Source organism: Pongo pygmaeus, chromosome 8, assembly GCF_028885625.2.
Source record: "Pongo pygmaeus isolate AG05252 chromosome 8, NHGRI_mPonPyg2-v2.0_pri, whole genome shotgun sequence".
Classification (NCBI taxonomy): domain Eukaryota; kingdom Metazoa; phylum Chordata; class Mammalia; order Primates; family Hominidae; genus Pongo; species Pongo pygmaeus.
The window spans coordinates 51,808,590-51,828,531 of NC_072381.2; the positions used below are offsets into that span (position 1 = coordinate 51,808,590).

Consider the following 19,942-nt stretch of genomic DNA (forward strand, 5'->3'; position numbering starts at 1 on the left):
GCTTTGTTTTGTGTTATTTAACTTACAGCCTGATGGATGGAAGATTATGCATTAAAAGGGGGATTTTGTTAATTTTTCTTGGTAGATTCTCTTATTCTGATCTTGATTAACAGCAACTTAGCTGCGCTTTCACACCAAACAGGTCTTGGAATCGGAAATGATGCTAGTTAAAATGGTGAATATAAAGTTGTATTTAGTAAAAGATAACAGTAACTTGTTATCAAAAAGTTTCAAAGGGATAAAGGCTTGAAACCTCAGCTATCCAGTTTCATATGAATTATTTACAAGTCTACATGATAATTTGAGATGGGTCTTAAAAGAGGCAGAAGAATCCTAGGGAGGGGGAAGCGAGGCATGGACAGGCAGAGGGGCTGCACTATGCAAGGGCATGACGGAGAAAAGTACGTGCCTGGATTTCCAATTTCCCTGAGGATAATTTTACACCAGATCTTCTTTATTTTAAAAATCCAATCCTTTTTCTTAATAACCCCATCTGTCCCTGATACCACCATTTTTTTTCTACCAGTCTCTCAGGCTAGAAATTTTGTGGTTATCTTTGCCTCTTCTCTCCTTCATCCTGTAAATCCTATCTGTTGGGAATACATTACTGTCCTTTCTTCAAAATGTTTTATCTGTCTTTTCTTTTTCATTCTCTGCTATTAACTATAACTTCATTCTCAGTTCCACTGTTGCCTAGCTTTCTGTGCCCTGCTAGGTTCATCATTATCCATCCAACAAACATAAAAGGAAAAAATTGGCCTGGCGCGGTGGCTCACGCCTGTAATCCCAGCACTTTGGGAGGCCGAGGCAGGCGGATCATGAGGTCAGGAGATCGAGACCATCCTGGCTAACATGGTGAAATCCCGGCTCCACTAAAAATACAAAAAAAAAAAAAAATTAGCCGGCGTGGCGGTGGGCGCCTGTAGTCCCAGCTACTCGGGAGGCTGAGGCAGGAGAATGGCATCAACCCAGGAGGCGGAGCTTGCAGTGAGCCAAGATCGCGCCACTGCACTCCAGCCTGGGAGACAGCAAGACTCCATCTCAAAAAAAAAAAAAAAAAGGAAAAAATTGTTTTTACTCACACATTTCTGACACCAAATGTGTGGGTTTTCCACACTAAGCGGTTCTCCAGTTCTCTGCAGATACAAACTGGGTGTCCTGCAATTCAGTTCTGACGCTGACTACCAGGGTTAGCACAGACCCCACAGCTCAAGGGCTCAGTCTCACAAGACTGTTCCCTACTTCAGATGCCAGTTCCAAGTCCTGGGTGCCCAGGACTTCTGTCCAACTTGGCTACCAATCAGGGGGTTCCCATGGCCCCCTCCTCAGGTTCAATAATTTGTTATAAAGGCTCACAGGATTCAGGGAAACGTTACTTATGTAAAGGATACATATCAACAGCCACATGAAGAAGTACACAGGGCCATATCTGGAATGTCCCCAGTGCAGGAGCTTCTGTCCTCCTGGAATTTGGAGTGTACCACCCTACCCATACATAGATGCATTCACCAACCTGGAAGCTCTCTGAACTCTCCCCATACTCCACCCATCAGTTAGGGTTTGTATAGAGGTTCCATTATGAGGGAATGACTGATTGCTGATTAAAATCAATCTTCAGCCCCTTTCCAATCTCCAGAGGTCAGAGGGTGGGGCTGAAAGTTCCAAATTTCTAATTATGGCTTGGTCTTTTTGGTGACTAGCCCCCACCTTGAAGCTACCCAGAAGCCCATCAAGATTGTCCTAGTTAGAACAAAAGATGCTCCTATCACTCAAGAATTTGCAAGAGATTCAGGAGCTCTGTGTTGGGAACCAGGCAAAGAGACCAAATATATTTACTGTCACAAGTCCTTATTTCTCATTACTTACAAATGTAGTTTGTTCCACTTCCTGCCTTGGGTGAAGCCACCCCCTCTTTATCTGAAATGGCCTTATCCAACTCCTATCCAGCCTTCTCTGTTTCCACATCAAGACTGACTGACTGCTGGGCATGGTGGCTCACGCCTGTAATCCCAGCACTTTGGGAGGCCAAGGAGGGTGGATCACATGAGGTTGGGAGTTCGAGACCAGCCTGACCAACATGGCAAAACCCTGTCTCTACTAAATATACAAAAATTAGCCAGGTGAGGTGGTGCATGCCTGTAATCCCAGCTACTTGGTAGGCTAAGGCAGGAAAATTGCTTGAACCTGGTAAGCAGATGTTGCAGTGAGCCAAGATCACGCCACTGTGTGCCAGCCTGGGCAACAAGAGCAAAACTCTGTCTCAAAAAAAACAAAAAAACAAATAAACAAACAAGACTGTCCTTGGTTTCCTTGAACTCCTACTGCAATAACACATGATTTACTTTGTTTTTTTTTTTTTTTTGTCGTTTATTGACTGGTTCTAGGAAAGGAAAATGTAGAAACAGAATACTGAGCTAATAGCAAAACAAAAAAGATATAGGGTACAAAGGAGATTTGAATCTGCTCTACTTGGGAGAAATCAATGAAAAAAATATTCCAAGAAATAAAAAAATTCAACTTTGTTTTTTTAAAAGAACCCTTTGCATAAAGTTCAGAGATCTTACCTGCAGGAACAAAAAGCACATAATAGAAAAATTGATTTACTTAGAATATAGACTACAGTTCATAATAAAAGCAGTCCTTATTTGGTAAACCTCCAATACGAGTACATCACCCTTGGTTATTTCTTTGCTCTTTCTCTCTTGGCAAAAAAGAAAAAAAAAATTCATGCAAAATCCTACTAAGGCCCAATATGTACAAAATATTTTTTAAAAGTCCTATGTTGATATATTTGTGATAATAACAAACGATAAAAGAAGTCATACTACTGACAACCTTTGAAATTTTCATTTGTCATCTTTCACATTTTCCTCTAGCCTGGAAGCAAATCAGAAGAATTACGTCTGATAGACTTTCTCCAAGAATAATAATCAAGAGAAACAGCAATTCATGATAAACAAAGCATTTTCTTAGTTTTTAATGAAGAAAACTAAGAAAGTAATTTCAAAATTATTCAATAGAAAATCTTTAAAGATAAATGGAGTACACACTGGTAGAGAAATGAGTTGTTCTGGCTAACACATTAATCTCTCAAACACCAAAGTCTTCAAACCTCTTTGGATGGAAAACTGTTTAAAATGTTATTTCAGGTCTTTGGAGTTGGGTGTAGGGGAAAAAGGTTATTTCATTTCCTTAGCAATTAGAATAAATGGACCTCTAGAGATATCGTCTATGCTGAGTTTTATATGCAAAGTTGTTTGAATATGTATTTTTCTAGGAAGAAGGTAGGTCTTCTAATAGCTTTTAACAGAAATTTCAAAGGTATCTATGATCCGAAGTATTAGGAAGCATTGTGTCAACGGCATGAGGTGGTTCTCTTAGGCTTAAAAGCCTAAGATACAATTTGTAACTTTTTGCATAAATAAATCCCAGACAACAATGATTAAGGTGGGTGCTGGAATCAGATGCCCAGAATCTGAACCTCAACTCCGCTACATACTAGCTATGTCACCCTGCCAAAGGACACTTCACTCCTCAACCTTAGTAGCCACATTTGGAAATCAGGGACAACAGTGTATTGCACGAGGCATAAAAGCAATGATGCATGAAAAGTTCTTACATGCATTGTTGCTATGAGGCATAGAACTGATGATGCATGAAAAGTTCTTAATAAAATGCCTGGCACACACAGAGCTGAATAAATGTTAGCCTTTGCTAATATCTGACCTTGGTGAAGGCAGAATGTGTGTGGCTGCAGAATCTTCCAGGTATAGTTGCCTTTTTGTAAAGATAATTGGAAGGTCTTGAGCAGCTCCTTCTCCTAGTTTGTCTTCTTGTCCTTAATAAAGCCTTTCCTGCCTTTATCAGTAGTATTTCACATATTAACAATTCCGACTTGATAGTGAACACTTGAATCTGTATTAATTTCTGCCTCTGGAAAGGGGAAAATATTGATTCATTTGGATAACTAGTCAGTTTTAGACAGCGGCATTAGATTTAAGATTGTTCATGGTTATATTGGTGGAAGGACTTGGGGTAGAGCTGCTTCACTTTTCATTTTGTAACTTTCATTACTATTTGATTATGTGAATCACGCATGTGTATTTTATGGGTTTGCTGAGTACAAAATTTATGGGCTATTTATGAATCGATGTGCTCTAAAGTCATATTAGAGACTTTTCTCTTTATTATTTACATTGTAAAAGTCTAATTATTGGGTAAAATAAATAGAAAAGAAGAACAGTCACGTGGCAGAGACTAGTGTCTAGGATTTTTTCAACATCTACAGGTTAGTATTTTAGTTTTTAATGTTTACAGGCAGAACTCTTAGTATTTTTAACATAAGTAGATAAAAACCGATTTTCCTAAGCAATCTGAATTATTAACAGCGGTAAACCTAATTTCTTCCCACTATATGCCAAAAGTTCGGGCTCAATTTTTATTTCTTGTACTTAAACACTACAAGTTGTATTGAACTTTAATATATACTGGTACTTAGGCTCCAATTTTTGATGCCCTAATTCTTACAAAGTATACTTTGGATAATGAGTGAGCAGTTGTTTGTCTCCCTGCATGTGGGGCTTTACTGCCAAAAGCAAACTTGCTAAATGGATTCATACACTTAAGTGACAGAAAGACTGAAATCTGATGTACAGATCACTACCATTACCAAGGGTCTTCATTTTCTAGTATACTTTGGGAGAAAAGACGCATTTGGCTTCCATGAAATAAAAAGGCATAAGGGCAACACAGTTCCGTATTTAAATAAGATGTATTAAAAACAACAACCTCGGGGCTAAGTGCTTTTAAAAGACACACAAATTACCTATCCTCCGACTGAATTTTCAGAAAAGTCCTAAATTAAATTCACCTACAAAGGTTATATTTTATCTGTGGCAGCAGATGCAGACACAGAGCCACTTAAAAATATTACAAACTGTGAGTTTGTTAAAAGTTACCTAAGTTTTGATGGTTGTCAATTGAGCATAGCAAAATAAGTCAGAAACATTTTTTCTCCCAGTGAAGGCAGAGAAATATCTCATTTTAAATCAGTATCAGTGCTTTCTATAGTCTTCCCTTAAGCGCTAAACAATGACATCCCAGAGGCTGAGGGCGTCTTTAACACTGCATTGACTCCGGTCTTCCCTTGCATTATGTCATCAAGATTCCACTGTTTCCTTCTGGCATTTTGACCTTTAAAAACTAGTTACTGGGTTAATATAGGTTATACTTCTTTGGGTACTAATATTTGTAATTAAAAGACTTAGGGTCAATGGATGACAGAATTCCATCTACGGTCCATCAACTATATGTAAATTATGATAATTTTAGAAAATTTTATGATAGTAGCATCAGTGATAGGGAATTTTAATAGTTTTAATATCAAGACAACTGGGGGGGCAGACTGGAAGAGAAAGTTAATTGACTCCTACCATCAATAAATTGCTATTATCAATCTGTACTTTCCCTCCAAACTGACTTTAAAACGATAAACTTCCTTCTAAAAAGGTAGACTGGTCTCAGGCAGAACCATAGCAAATGAAATACAGATAATTTACTCAGAGAAAGTTAATAGAACAATATTTGATAATATTTCCAAACACACCAGAACTTTTGAACCAGTCTTCTCAAATCAGTTGCATATTCTCACAATATGCCCCTTTGCTGGAAATATTTTTAAGGCCTCACTTAAACTTCCCTTCAGATCCTATAGCATACTCTTTCGAATCCTTAACACAGACAAATCTAATGGCCTCAGGTACATGTAGTAACTGGGAAAACAAAAGCACAAAAACAGTGTGTATTATTAAATATTTACTTGGAAAAAGTACACATCAGCCACCAAGTCTTATAATCATCTGTTTCCCTTAGAGATTATTGCTAGATTGTTGCTTTGCTTCAACCTCAAGAATTTTAATTTAGAAAACTCAGGGATAAGGTTGCTCTTGAGGGAAAATGAGATACAGAAAGCTGAAGGTTGGTAAAAGGGTGGAGAGAGGCAGATGAGGTTTTTTTTTGTGGCAAAGAACCAATGGGAGAGAAGACAGGTTACTGGGGAGAGGGAAGAAGAATGTGTTAAAATATGTTTAAGAGGGAAAGACAAAATTTCATAGGGATTATCCAAAGCATTCAAAAAAATCTCAATCACCTAATATATTCTGTGTTTCTAAGACTAGAGCGGGACCACAAAGGTTAACAATTTCTTAGATGTTAAAAAAGCTTTAAGAAAGAAGACCTGTCCCTCTTAGAATGCACATTCTCTGCAAACAAGGGTGATAAATGGGTAGATAGATCTGGGGATGTCTTGAACACAAAGCATGGAAGGCTATCAGTACCCAAATTTTGCTGATCATCTGTTTAGTATACTGTTTATTAAGCACACTAAAATATTTAAGGGCTTTCATAGCTATACAATCTTCCCCAATCCAGAAAGCCTTTCAAATTCCTGAAGATAATAAATTTATCACTTTGTAGAGGCCAATTTTCTTTGATGTTCTATCAATGCTTGCAACAGTTTATTAGTAACAATTCAGTTTTCCTTGTTTATATGCTGGGGGTTAATAGCATGCTTTTTTGTAAATGGGATAAATGGAACAGAAAATTGTATCTTACACTCTAGTACAAGCAAGCGCTACAGTAACAGTGCTTTAGTATGGCTGACCCAATTTGTTGCTAGGTTCAATATTTTGGCATTAAAACTGCTGTGGCAACAAGAGAAAGAGGACTCACAAACTATGGTAAACGAGTTGCTTCAGTTAGTTTGTGGAGCTGTGACTTATAAAAACAGGAGAGAGCTGGGCATCTGAAGAATCGAAGAAAAAGGATTTCAGAGACCAAATCAGATCCTGCAGAAAACCACATACACTGATTTATCTGTACACCTTTTAAAGGACTAGCAAATGCTGCCAGCAAGATAATAGAAAATAAACTTGATGTCCGTTTTAAGAAAACGATGCAACTCAATATTTGCTAAACATTGCCTGAACTTCCTCCAACATCCTTATTTGCCTTTCTTTGGAGTCTGAACTTGTTTTCCTGGTTTGGAGAATAAGGGAGTGGTAGGAAGAAGGTAGGCAAATGTAGGAGACTGACGGTGTGTACATTTTATACAATTTTGAAGCTAGAAAGGAAATCAGAGGTTAAAGTGGTTCAAACATTGGTTTTGGCTGAGGAAACCAGAGCTAGAGGATAATTAAGCTCCAAAGTTAAGTCCTAGAAATGGGTGGGGTCAATGCAAATTTAGTAAATCTTTAAAAGCAACCTTTGTCTCCCCTGCTGGGAACACCAGCACCGCTCAAGTTTTTTCCGGTACAGAGAGGATTTCTAAAAATCCTTACAAGTCAGCGGGCATAATTGAAAGAGCACAGAACCAAGTTTACTGAGACATAGGTCTAGCCCAACATCCTCTGTGCTTCTCAGCCAATCCATCTCCAACAAGACTCCTCGCCTCCCTGGGCTCTTTATTCCACATAATTTTTCTTTTGTACAGTAGAAAAAAGTGGTTTGTCCTTTCCATTTTAGGTTACTAAAGAGGTATGGTGCAATGTATTGGGGGGAAAAAAGCTCTTATTTGCTCGAAGAAAGCAATCTGACTACAGAGGCCAAATCTACAGACATTAAATGATTTAAACTACAGGATAACCCGGTGACTACCAAACATTATCTGACCCCTTTCTTCACGTACTATATCTTTCCTGAAGCTCAAATCCAGGGCTAGCCAGGACCAGTACACACCCCCAGAGCTATTTCATTCCATTGGCTGGCTGGCCATCCGCAGCCTACAACCTGTATATTTATCGTCAGGACGCCAGGTGTTTATTTGTCAGAGATATTACACTGCTTGTGATTTTTTTGTGTTTTTCCTTTTTTTGGTATAAAACAGAACTTGTCAGAATGGGAAAATTACTTAATTGAAACGATTAACGCGTGATTAGTAAATTCCTTTCGTTAATAAAACTGTCTAGATTTCAAACTTAGAAGCCAAGTCATTTTCTATGTTCGGATATCATCTGTCACTGTTGGGACAGGAGTGAAGAAATACCAGAAAATAATTTGACAGTTTGCATTTAGGGGAGAGTCACAGAAGCCCAAGAACACTGACGAGGCATTATCACACGGGCAGGTCATTCCCTTTCCTAGAAGTGCATTTCGGCAGGACCCGCCGTGTGTGACACAGACACCGGGACCAAAAGGAGACCGGTGCAGCGTCTACTCTGCATGCAAGATCAACATATACAGAGGCCAGGGGTGACGGCGCGGGGGAGGGGGCAGGCCAACCGCATGATGGTTTTAAGGCGGAAAAATCACCATCCACAGAGCCGGCCACATCCGAGGCGGGGTAACCCGGGCGGGGACCCGGCCCGCTCCAGCTGGGCTGGGCTGGGCTGAGCAGCGGCCCCGCACCGGCAGGAGGCCGGAGGGGAGGGCCGCAGGGGAGGCAGGGAGGGCGGGACGGGGCCCGGCCGACGCTCACCTCCCTTGCAGGGCGTGCGGTGCTGGCTGTGCTGGGCCCGGTAGCCTTCGATGACCTCCCAGGAGCCGTCGTCGCGCCGGATGGGGAAGGAGAGACTCAGCACATGGTTGCAGGGCTTGATGATCCGCAGGATGCCGCGCACCCGGTTCCGCTTCTGCTCCTCGCTCTCCCGGGTCCTCAGGTCCTCCACCAGCTTGTCCTCCACGATGCTGGCGCCGCGATCGAAGAAGCCCTCCACCATCTTGAAGAAGTTGGGGTCGTCCTCGCGGTCGGCCACCGCCTCGCTGTAGTGGCGCCGGGCGGCCAATGCGAGCCCCGGCTGCGGGGCGGCGGCGGGCTGTCCCCGGGCCCGGCCCAGCAACGCGGCCGAGTCGGCAGACGCCGAGCCCAGGGCAGCGGGCCCGGCCCGGGACAGCAGCAGTGCTTCGCCCAGGTAGCGGTACATGGCGACAGGCGGAGGGGAGGTGCGTGATGATCGCGGAACAGGCGCGCTTTCTCAGACTCCCCGCGACTAGGGAGGAAGGGTCCCGCGCGGGTTGCCCTTTTAAGCCGCAGCTTCCTGCCTGCCCTGCTGTCCCCTCCCCTCGGGCGCTCGCCACCTAACGGGGAGGACGGACTTCGGGGGCAGGGCGCCGCCCAGGGCGCCGGGCCTCCGCCTCCGCCGCGGCCTCGCCGGGCCTCGCTGGCGGCGGCGCGTGCCGGCGGGGCGTCGGGGGCGCGCAGGCGCGGGCGGGCTCGGTGCGCATGCCCGCGCGCCAGTGGGGAAGGGAGGGGAGGGGAGGGGAGGGGCGAGGAAGGGAGAGGTGAGTGGAGTGGAGGGGTGGGGGAAGGGCAGGGAGGGGAAGGTCGGGGCGGGACGGGGCGGGACGGGGCGGGCCCACGGGTGGCCGGATCTGCCCGGAGGCCGCACCCGCCTCCGGCGGGGCTCTCAGGTATGTGCGCCGCGGGGGTCCCTCGGGGCGGTTGGGGGTAGCCCAGGGAGGTCGAGGTCGGGGTCGGGGGCTGGCTTCTGTAGGGCGCTCAGAGGCCGAGTCCCCCGGAGCGCGGCGTGTGTGAGGCTTGGAGGTTTGGTCGGGGACCGGGTCCTGTGAGTCACGGGCGCCCCTCCTTTCCGCCCGCGCGCCCTCCGAACGGGCGGCCCACCCTCGCCTGTTCTGGCGGCCTCAGGCCGGGGCCGGGCTTGCGGGTGCTGACACGTGGGCAGGAAAGCGAGGCAGAGCCGCCGCCGCGGAAGGCCGGGCTGAGGGCTCGGCGTCACCAGCCAGGGCTGCAGAGAGCGGCGTGGCACCCGGAGTTGGATTATACGTGGCTGGCGTGAGCTGGAAAGGAGTCACTCGCTCACAAGCTCTCACCACGCGAGCTTTTATTGTCCCGTTCAACTGCTCCGCAGTGTGGAGATCGCATAGTTACGCACGTCGTGGTTGTGTCGCCCCACAGCACTGACTTTGCTTCACCTTTGCAGAGAGAGGCTCCGGCCCGGCGCGGCGGCTCACGCCTTTAGTCCCAGCACTTTGGGAGGTCAAGGCTGGAGGATGGCTTGAGCCCAGGAGTTCGAGGCTGCAGTGAGCTACGATCGCTCCACTGTACCCCAGTCTGGGCGACAGAGGGAGACCCTATCTCCCTCTGAAATAGTCTAAAATAAGGAAACTAGAAATGCAATAATGCCCCCAGGAAATTCTTTCTCAGGAATATATGTATTTGTTAAATGGTTAAGTATGTGATTTATTTTTTATTTATTTGAGACAGAATCTTGTTCTGTCGCCTAGGCGGGAGTGTAGTGGCACCATCTTGGCTCACTGCAGCTTACGCCACCCTGGGTTCGTTCTAGCGATTCTCCTGCCTCAGCCTCCCGAGTAGCTGGGATTACAGGCACGCACCACCACACTCGGCTAATTTTTGCATTTTTGTAGAGACAGGGTTTCGCTGTGTTGGCCAGGCTGGTCTCCAACGCCTGACCTCAAGTGATCTGCCCACCTAGGCCTCCCAGAATGCTGAGATTACGGACGTGAGCCACCGCGCCTGGCCTCAGTATATGATTTATAAGCTTTATGCTATATGAGGGTTCAGTTATGTATTTATACATACTTGATAGGAAATGCCAAAGTTCACATTCCTATGGATAACTTTTGGCGCTTTTCAAACTAACGAGGCTGGCACGGTGGCTCATGCCTGTAATCCCAGCACTTTGGGGGCCAAAGCAGGCTGATCGCTTGAGCCCAGGAGTTCAAGACCAGCCTGGGCTCGTCTCTATAAAAAGAAAATAAAAAATAAAGCTCTAATGACAGTCATTAAAACTAGCTGCCAAACGCCACATTACTAGCGTTAGCGGTCTCAGTGTACTTGGGTGATTTTAAGATGACACCCATTTGACCTGCAAAACGACGGTGCTTCCTGATATGTTCATGTTATTCATCTTTTAGAATATGGAAGAGAAAGTTCTTAGTTCTCGAAATATTGTGTAAAATATAAGGTGACAACCTGGATCTGTTAAATTACATTCATCTAAGTGTACTCTCAAAGTCAAAATTACCTTTTCATACAGGTGGAGCTTATATTTTACCTTACTTGCTAAATAAGTCATTGTCATTAATTGTATTTGCACTGTGTTTTTCAGTGAAAAATATACTCTGACCTGAATCCTGAATTTTCCTTGATGGTCAAAAGATTAAGGTATCAAATTTGCTTTTTACTGGATGTATTATCATTTTACTCTCTTACATTGCAATCCCCCACTCCTGCAAAAAACCCACGGAGTTTCAGAATAACATGATTAGCATCAGTAAATGTATGGAAATATTTTTCTTTTTGGATTAAATTATTTGGTTATGTTCTGAGGAAAAATCTTTAAAAGCTTAGTTTTATTGTTTTTGTTTATCTTTCTTTATAACCTTAGCCTTCAGAAAAATAAATGTTTAACTTTGCTTCTTCTGTGGCTTGTTCACCGGAATTCAAGAAGGTGGAATTGGGCCTAAGGAGGTGGCTCACGCCTGTAATCCCAGCACTTTGGGAGGCTAAGGTGGGCGGATCACTTGAGGTCAGGAGTTCGAGACCAGCCTGGGCAACACAGTGAAACCTTGTCTCTACTAAAAATACAAAAATAAGCCAAGTGTGATGGGGGGCCTACAAAAATTAGCCAGGCGTGGTGGCGGAGAGGGGGTTGGGCAGAGCTTGTAGTTCCAGCTACTTGAGAGAACTACTTGAACCAGGGAGAGAGGTTGCAGTGAGCAGAGATCGTGCCATTGCACTCCAGCCTGGGCAACAGAGCGAGACTCCATCTCAAAAAAGGAAAGGCAGAATTGAAGAAGCTTTGGAAGAGGTGAGGAATAGAGCTGTGGAAATTACTATTTTTTTTTTTTTAATTGAGAATCTCCTGTGTGTAGGTGCCTTACAAACTGGCTTCATGAGTACCCTGTAAAATAGATATTTTTATTTTTAAAATCATCATGTTTTTGTTTTGTTTTGTTTTTTTGAGACAGTCTTGCTCTGTTGCCCATGCTGGAGTGCAGTGGTGCAATCTCAGCTCACTGCAGCCTCTGTCTCCCAGGTTCCAGTGATTCTCCTGCCTTAGCCTCCCGAGCAGCTGGGATTACAGGTGCCCGCCACCATGCCTGGCTAATTTTTTTGTATTTTTAATAGAGACGAAGTTCCACAGTGTTGGCCAGGCTGTTCTCAAACTCCTGGCCTCAAGTGATCTGCCCGCCTTGGCCTCCGAAAGTGCTGGGATTACAGGTGTTGAGCCACTGCACCTGGTCATTATGTTTTAAAATTACATACAAGTTGTTAAAAAAATGTGAACAGCAGAAGTAGATTTTAGAAAAACAGAATGAAATTATCCATCTCTTCCCCCATTTAGTGAATATTGGAGTATTTCTTTTCACACTGTAGGTATTATAATTCCTGATTTATTGGAAGCAGGGAGTGGCTGGGCGTGGTGGCTCATACTGTAATCCCAGCACTTTGGGAGGCCGAGGCGGGCGGATCACCTGAGGTCGGGAGTTTGAGACCAGCCTGACCAACATGGAGAAACCCCATCTCTACTAAAAATACAAAATTAGCCTGGTGTGGTGGCGCATCCCTGTAATCCCAGCTACTCAGGAGGCTGAGGCAGGAGAATCGCTTGAACCTGGGAGGCGGAGGTTTCGGTGAGCCGAGATTGTGCCATTGCACTCCAGCCTGGGTAACAAGAGTGAAACTCCATCTCAAAAAAAAAAAAAAGCAGGGAGTGAGGCCCACAGAAACCAAACAAATTGTTGATGATCACCAAGCTTGTAAATAGGGTAAGATTCAAACCTGTGTATCTGACTCCAAAGTTATACTATTTATACTATTCCAAGGAGTATTTTAAGTATTTGTTCCATTTAGTTAGAAATTATTTACTGTGATATAAAGTCTAATGAATTTCCACTTTAGATTTATGATTGCTTTTGTAAAATATACAGATAATTTGCAAAGTAAGGTTTTTTTATTTGTATTTTTCGAGACAGGGTCTCACTGTGTCACCCAGGCTGGAGTGCAGTCGCACGATCACAGTTCACCACAGCCTGGACTTCCTGGGCTCAGGCAATCCTCCCACCTCAGCCTCCTGAGTAGCTAGGACTATAGGCACCTGCCACCACTCCCGGCTAACTTTTGTCCTTTTGGTAGAGGTGGGGTTTCACTATGTTGCCCAGGCTGGTCTCGAACTCCTGGGCTCAAGTGATATGCCCGCCTCTGCCTCTCACAGTGTTGGGATTCCAAGTGTGAGCCACCATGCCTCACACAATAAGGTTTAATTATTCGTAGTAATTTCCCATTCAAATGAAGACCAGAATTCAGCTTGAAGGGAACATTCGATAGCATTCCACAAAGTCAAATGAGTTTTCTGCCTTTGAGTTTTCCTTAGCTGGTTTAAAATTCCAGGTCTGTTTTTCTTGATCCATAGCATGCTTTTTTCTCTCTCAAAAATATTTTAGAAGAAGATTGTTAGGATTTAGAAAAACATAGCATATAAATTCTTGAACCATTCATTTTTAAAAATAATTTAATTTGAAAGGTAAAAATATACTTTCTACTTTCTGTCTCACTAAATCAGTCTATTCTGGACTTTTCCTATAAAAGGAGTATGTGGCTCTTTGTGACTGTCTTCTTTCACTTGGCAGAGTATTTTAAAGGTTTATGCGTGTAGCATGTATCAGGTACTTCATTTCTTGTTATGGCTACATAGTTTTTGTTGTATGACTGTACCACATTTTAAAAATCTGTTCATCATTGATGGACACTTGGATTATTTCCACTTTTTGACTATTCTGAATGATGCTGCGGTGAACTTTTGTGTGTGCATATGTTTTCAGTTCTCTTGGGTGTGTTTATACGTAGGAATGATACTTCCATGTTTAAATTTTTGAGGTACTTCAAACTGTTTTCCACAGTGGCTACACCATTTTAATTCTTACCAGCAGTGAATGAAGGTTCCAATTTCTCTATTTCTTCACCAACACTTGTTATGTGTGTTTTTTATTATAATAATCCTAGTGGGTATGAAGTATTTATTTGCAGTTCCTTGATGACTAATAATATTTAGCATCTTTCATGTGCTTATGGACCATTTTTATGTCTTATTTGGAGAAATGTCTATTCAGATCCTTTGCCCATTTTTAAGTCAGGTTGTCTTTTATTATAGAGTTGTAAGAGTTTTTTTTAATATGTTCTAGATATAAGCTCCTTACCAGATACATGATTTGAAAATGTTTTCGTCCATTCTTTAGGTTATATTTTCCCATTTTTCATAGTGACTTTGAAGCATAAAAGTTTTTAATTTTGATGAAGTCCAGTTTATAAATGTTTTCTTTCGATACTTATGCTTTTGGTATCATATGTAAGAAATCATTGCCTAATTGGACTTCATGAAGATTTACGCCTTTGTTTTCTTCTAAGAGTTTCATAGTTTTAGCTTTTACATTTAGGTTTTTATCCATTTTGTGTTACTTTTTGTACATAATCTGAGAAAAGGATCCAGTTTCATTCTTTTGCACGTGGCTATCCAGTTCATTTGTTCAAAGACTATTTCTTTCCCATTGAATTGTCTTCACACTCTATGAAAAATAAATTGACCTAAATGTGAAAGTTTATATCTGGACGCCAGTTCAGTTCATCCATATGTCTGTCTTTATATCAGTACTACATTGTCTTGATTACGCCAGCCTTTTTTTTTTTTTTTTTTCCGAAATGGAGTCTCACTCTGTTGCCCAGGCTGGAGTGCAATAGCGCGATCTTGGCTCACTGCAACCTCTGCCTTCCAGGTTCAAGTAATTCTCCTGCCCCAGCCTCCTGAGTAGCTGGGATTACAGGTGCGTGCCACTACGCCTGGCTAATTTTTGTATTTTCAGTAGAGATGGGGTTTTATCATGTTAGTCAGGCTGATCTCGAACTCATTGACCTCAGGTGATCCGCCTGCCTTGGCCTGCCAAAGTGCTGGGATTACAGGCATGAGCCACTGTGCCAAGCCGATTACTCTAGCTTTGTAGTAAATTTTGAAATTGGGAAACGTGAGTCTTCCAAATTTTTTTTCCAAGATTGGTTATTCTGTGTCCATATGAATTAGGATCATGTTACCAATTTCTGCAAAGAAGTCAGCTGGAATTTTGATGGGGATTATGTTGAATCTATAGATCAATTTGGGAATTAGTGCCATTTTAACAATATTACATCTTCTGATTCATTAACATGGGCTTTCTGTATATGTAGGTCTTTTAAAACTTCTCTCAGGAATGTTTTATCACTGTCAGAGGATAAGTTTTACACTTCTTAAAACCGAGTAAGCTAAGTTAGCAATTGCCAAAAATTATATGAGATGGTAACTCCCAAAATTCTGTAGCATAACAAGATTATATCCTTAATGGCAAGCATATTCTGGCCCCAGAATAATTTAGAATCAAGTATAGAATTCAAGAGAATCAAGGCTGCAGCAGTAATACTTTGAGTGTATATTTGGCTTAAATATTTTAGGAGAATTGGCCTTTGAAAATTTAAGATATTTGTTATTTCAAAATAAAATGTGTAATCAACTAATACAAAGCAAGTTTTGTACTTTTTGTTGCATTTATTACTAAGTATTCTTTTTGATGCTATTGTAAGTAGAAATATTTATTTATTAAGAGATAGAGTCTTACTATGTGGCCCAGAATGGCCTTGAACTCCTGGGCTTAAGACATCCTCCTGCCGCAGCCTCCTGAGTAACTGAGATTACAGTCGTGCGCCATCTCGCCTGGCTCAGAATGGTTTCCTTAACTTCATTTTTAGATTGTTCACCGTGAGTATATCGACTTACAATAGTTTAGGCTGGGCATGGTGGCTCATGCCTGTAGCACTTTGGGAGGCTGAAGCGGGTGGATAACTTGAGGCTAGGAGTTTCAGATCAGCCTGGCCATCACAGAGAAACCTTGTCTTTACCAAAATCACAACAAATTAATTAGCTGGGTGTGGTGGTGCATGCTTGCAATCCCAGCTACTGGGGAGGCTGAGGCACGAGAATTACCTGAACCCAGGAGGTGGAGGTTGCAGTGAACCCAGATCGTTCCACTGCACTCCAGCCTGGGCGACAGAACGATTTTTATATGCTTCAACTTTACTGAACTCATTTATTCATTCTGATATTTACTTTAGTGGATTCTGTATGATTTTCTATATGCAAGATGCTGTCATTTGCACATAGAGATAGTTTTTCTTTTTCATTTCCGATCTGAATGTGTTTTATTTCATTTTCTTGCCTAATGCTCCTCATTAGTTTTTAATGTTGAACAGTATTTTATTGCATGGATGCACCATAATTACTTTTATCAATCTCTTATTGATGGACATGAAGGTTATTTCCAAACTCTTGCGGTTATAACAATGCTGTAATAGATAACCTGTTACAAAGAACAGTTCTCAAATCTTTTGGTCTCGGGACTACTTTACCTGTTTATGTATAAGTTTCAAGTTTGGGCTTAGAAAGAATTTAATAATCATGATAATTTTGTTTTGTTTTCTTTTTTTTTTACTCCTGGGCCCAAGCGGTCTTCCCACCTCAACCTCCCAAGTAGCTGAGACTACAAGGGTGAACCATCACCCTGGGTAAATTTTAAATTGTTGGCTGGGCGCAGTGGCTCACACCTGTAATCCTAGCACTTTGGGAGGCTGAGACAGGCAGATTACCTGAGGTTGGGAGTTCAAGACCAGCCTGGCCAACATGGTGAAACCCTGTCTCTACTAAAAATACAAAAAATGAGCCAGATGCAGTGGTGCGTGCCTGTAATCCCAGCTACTCAGGAGACTGAGGCAGGAGAATTGCTTGAATTCAGGAGGTGGATGTTGCAGTGAGCTGAGATCGTGCCACTGAACTCCAGCCTGGGCGACAGAGCGAGATTTCATGTCAAAAAACAAAAAAAAAAATTTTTTTTTAAATTGTTTTGAAGAGATACGGTCTCCCTATGTTGCCTAGGCTGGTCTCAAACTTCCAGGCTCATGTGATTCTCCTGCCTTGGCCTCCCAAAGTGTTGGGATTATAGACATGAGACACCACGAATTTAAACAAGGACTTTTTTTATTTTTTAAAGAGATTACTTTTTCTGAGTAAACAAGGACTTTTAAAACAAGGTACTAAAAATCTGTCTGGGTGCAGTGGCTCGCTCCTGTAATCCCAGCACTTTGGGAGGCCGAGGTGGGCGGATCACGAGGTCAAGAGATTGAGACCATTCTGGCCAACATGGTGAAACCCCGTCTCTCCTAAAAATACAAAAATTAGCTGGGCGTGGTTGTGCACGCCTGTAGTCCCAGCTACTCAGGAGGCTAAGGCAGGAGAATCACTTGAACCTGGGAGGCAGAGGTTGCAGTGAGCCGAGATCGCACCACTGCACTCCAGCCTGGCGACAGAGTGAGACTCCGTCTCAAAAAAAAATTTTTTTTTAAATAAATAAATAAATAAAAATCTTGAAATTTTTATTAGGTCCTGGTGTTTCTAATTTTAATATGATTTAGTTCGCAAGTGCTAGTTAATACTTCATTAATCAGCCAGATAGAAGTGGGGATACTATGGAAACAGCATAGGCAAAGCTTAAAGATAAATGAGACCATGGTTTGAAAATATAGGGTGGCATGCACTTTGGTTCAAGGCAATTTGATCATCACAACAATTTGGCTTAAACAGCACTTTCGTTGAAAATGAATATCCCCTAGTTATGTTTTTTTCAAGTATTGGTCATTTTGGTATATCATGAGTTGTTTTTCAAACTTTTGTGCCAAAGTTTTCAGGAAAACTTTCTAATATTTGCTTTTGTGTTTCTAACTGATTTTCAGAGAAGTTGTAATTTTGATGTTTTTTCCTTTTAGTGAGCATGCTTTAACAAAAAACAATAACAGAAACTGTGTCAAAGAAAAGGACCTGTAATCTTCAGGGTTTGTAGTCTTTTTCCTCTTAAAAAACCCTTTTCCTAATAAATGTCAGTTACATCTGCATGGCTGGTTTGGGTAAGTCTTCATTTTGTTGCATTGCTGAGTAACAGTCAACAAAGGTTTATCAACTCTTGGTTAAGGGTTCCTTTCATGTTGTGAGTAAACATGAAAAATGTAGGATCTTATCCTTTTAAGCTATCATGCAGGAAACATGTGACGTCTCTTAGAAATTAACTGTGCTGGCCGGGCATGGTAGCTCATGCTTGTAATCCTAGCACTTTGGGAGGCCGAGGTGGGTGGATCACTTGAGGTCAGGAATTCAAGACCAGCCTGGCCAACATGGTGAAACCCTGTCTCTACAAAAATACAAAAATTAGCCGGGCATGATGGCGGGCAGGTGCTTGTAATCCCAGCTACTTGGGAGGCTGAGACAGGAGACTTGCTTGAACCTGGGAGGCGGAGGTTGTAGTGAGCCGAGATTGCGCCACTGTACTCCAGCCTGGGTGACAGAGCAAGACTCCATCTCAAAAATAAAATAGGCCGGGGGCGGTGGCTCACGCCTGTAATCCCAGCACTTTGGGAGGCCGAGGCGGGCGGATCACGAGGTCAGGAGATCGAGACCATCCTGGCTAACACGGTGAAAGCCCGTCTCTACTAAAAATACAAAAAATTAGCCGGGCGAGGTGGCGGGCGCCTGTAGTCCCAGCTACTCGGGAGGCTGAGGCAGGAGAATGGCGTGAACCCCGGGGGGCGGAGCCTGCAGTGAGCTGAGATCGCGCCACCGCACTCCAGCCTGGGCAACAGCGAGACTCCGTCTCAAAAAAAAAATAAATAAATAAAATAAAATAAAATTGTGCTGGCTGGGCACGGTGGCTCACACTTGTAATCCCAGCACTTTGGGAGGCTGAGGCGGGTGGATCACCTGAGGTCAGGAGTTCAAGACCAGCCTGGCCAACATGGTGAAACCCCATCTCTACAAAAATACAAAAATTAGCCGGGCATAATGGCAAGTGCCTGTAATCCCAGCTACTTGGGAGGCTGAGGCAGGAGAGTCGCTTGAACCCGGGAGTGAGCCGAGATGGCGCCACTGCACTCTAGCTTGGGTAACAACAGCAAGATTCCGTCTCAAAAAAAAAAAAAAAAATTAACTGTGCTTATAAATGGGAGCTAAATTAGGAAAAAAATAAAAAGTAAAAAGAAAATGAAAATAAAAATTTAAAAAATATATTAACAAATTAACTGTACTAAGGTAGGATTCTTTTTTTTTTTTTTCGAGACGGAGTCTTGCTCTGTCGCCCAGGCTGGAGAGGAGTGGCACAATCTTGGCTCACTGCAACCTCCACTTCCTGGGTTCAAGTGATTCTCCTGCTTCAGCCTCCCGAGTAGCTGGGATTACAGGTGCCTGCCACCATGCCTGGCTAATTTTTGTACTTTTAGTAGAGATGAGGTTTCACCATGTTGGCCAGGCTGGTCTTGAACTCCTGACCTTGTGATCCGCCTGCCTCCGCCTCCCAGTGTCGGGATTATAGGTGTGAGCCACCACACCCAGCCACTAAGGTAGGATTCTGATCTCACCTGTATGTTATTTATTATGCTTCTCTTTATCTTCATTTTAAAATAGAGGTCAGGTTTTTTGTTTTCTTTATATATAAAGAATGGCCCATTCAGTTATTCATCATTCAAGATGCCTTGCCATTCAGCTCTGTTTAATGATGTGGACCACCCTCTAGAAAAGAAAATCTTTATCCTATGTTGAGCATTTTGTTTTTGAAACTTTTAGATCAATTGTAATTTCAGTATGGTGTTAGAGGATAATAAGAAAGGAAGTGTAAGGTAAAAATTGGGGCACATCTATAATGCTGTTAAAAACAGACATAACTGAAAAATACACCAGAGAAGCAAAAAGTACCTTCTCCTTGACCATTCTAGAGGTGTTGCAGAAGAAACAGACTTTAGGTAAAGCATATATGTGAGTACAATTATGTTGCGCTTGCTTCTTAGTGAAAGACATGTCAGTGAAGGACTGGGCACAAGGTAGAGACGCTGATAATGTTGAGTCAG

At 42.7% G+C, this 19,942-nt stretch overlaps 2 protein-coding genes across 7 annotated transcripts in view; one reads left to right on the top strand and one right to left on the bottom strand.

Moving 5' to 3' along the window:
• The window catches only part of GLUD1 (glutamate dehydrogenase 1), a 44,412-nt gene extending 35,247 nt beyond the window's left edge, over positions 1 to 9,165 (bottom strand). Inside the window, exon 1 of one of the 2 annotated variants that reach the window (XM_054436245.2) lies at positions 8,474 to 9,165. In XM_054436245.2, the coding sequence (XP_054292220.1) occupies positions 8,474 to 8,918 (445 nt within the window). In that variant the 5' untranslated portion in view covers positions 8,919 to 9,165. The remainder of the gene's footprint in view (positions 1 to 8,473) is intronic. The other variant, XM_063669861.1, reaches the window with a different exon arrangement.
• Positions 9,166 to 9,329: 164 nt separating this feature from the next.
• SHLD2 (shieldin complex subunit 2) overlaps positions 9,330 to 19,942 on the top strand; it is a 93,197-nt gene continuing 82,584 nt past the window's right edge. For 2 of the 5 annotated variants that reach the window (XM_054436250.2, XM_063669860.1), the window contains exons 1-2: positions 9,339 to 9,405; positions 11,088 to 11,143. In XM_054436250.2, coding sequence (XP_054292225.1) covers positions 11,127 to 11,143 — 17 coding nt within the window. In that variant the 5' untranslated portion in view covers positions 9,339 to 9,405; positions 11,088 to 11,126. Of the gene's footprint in view, positions 9,406 to 11,087; positions 11,144 to 14,657; positions 14,800 to 17,818; positions 17,885 to 19,942 lie in introns of those variants that run through there. The other 3 variants (XM_054436246.2, XM_063669858.1, XM_054436247.2) reach the window with 3 other exon arrangements.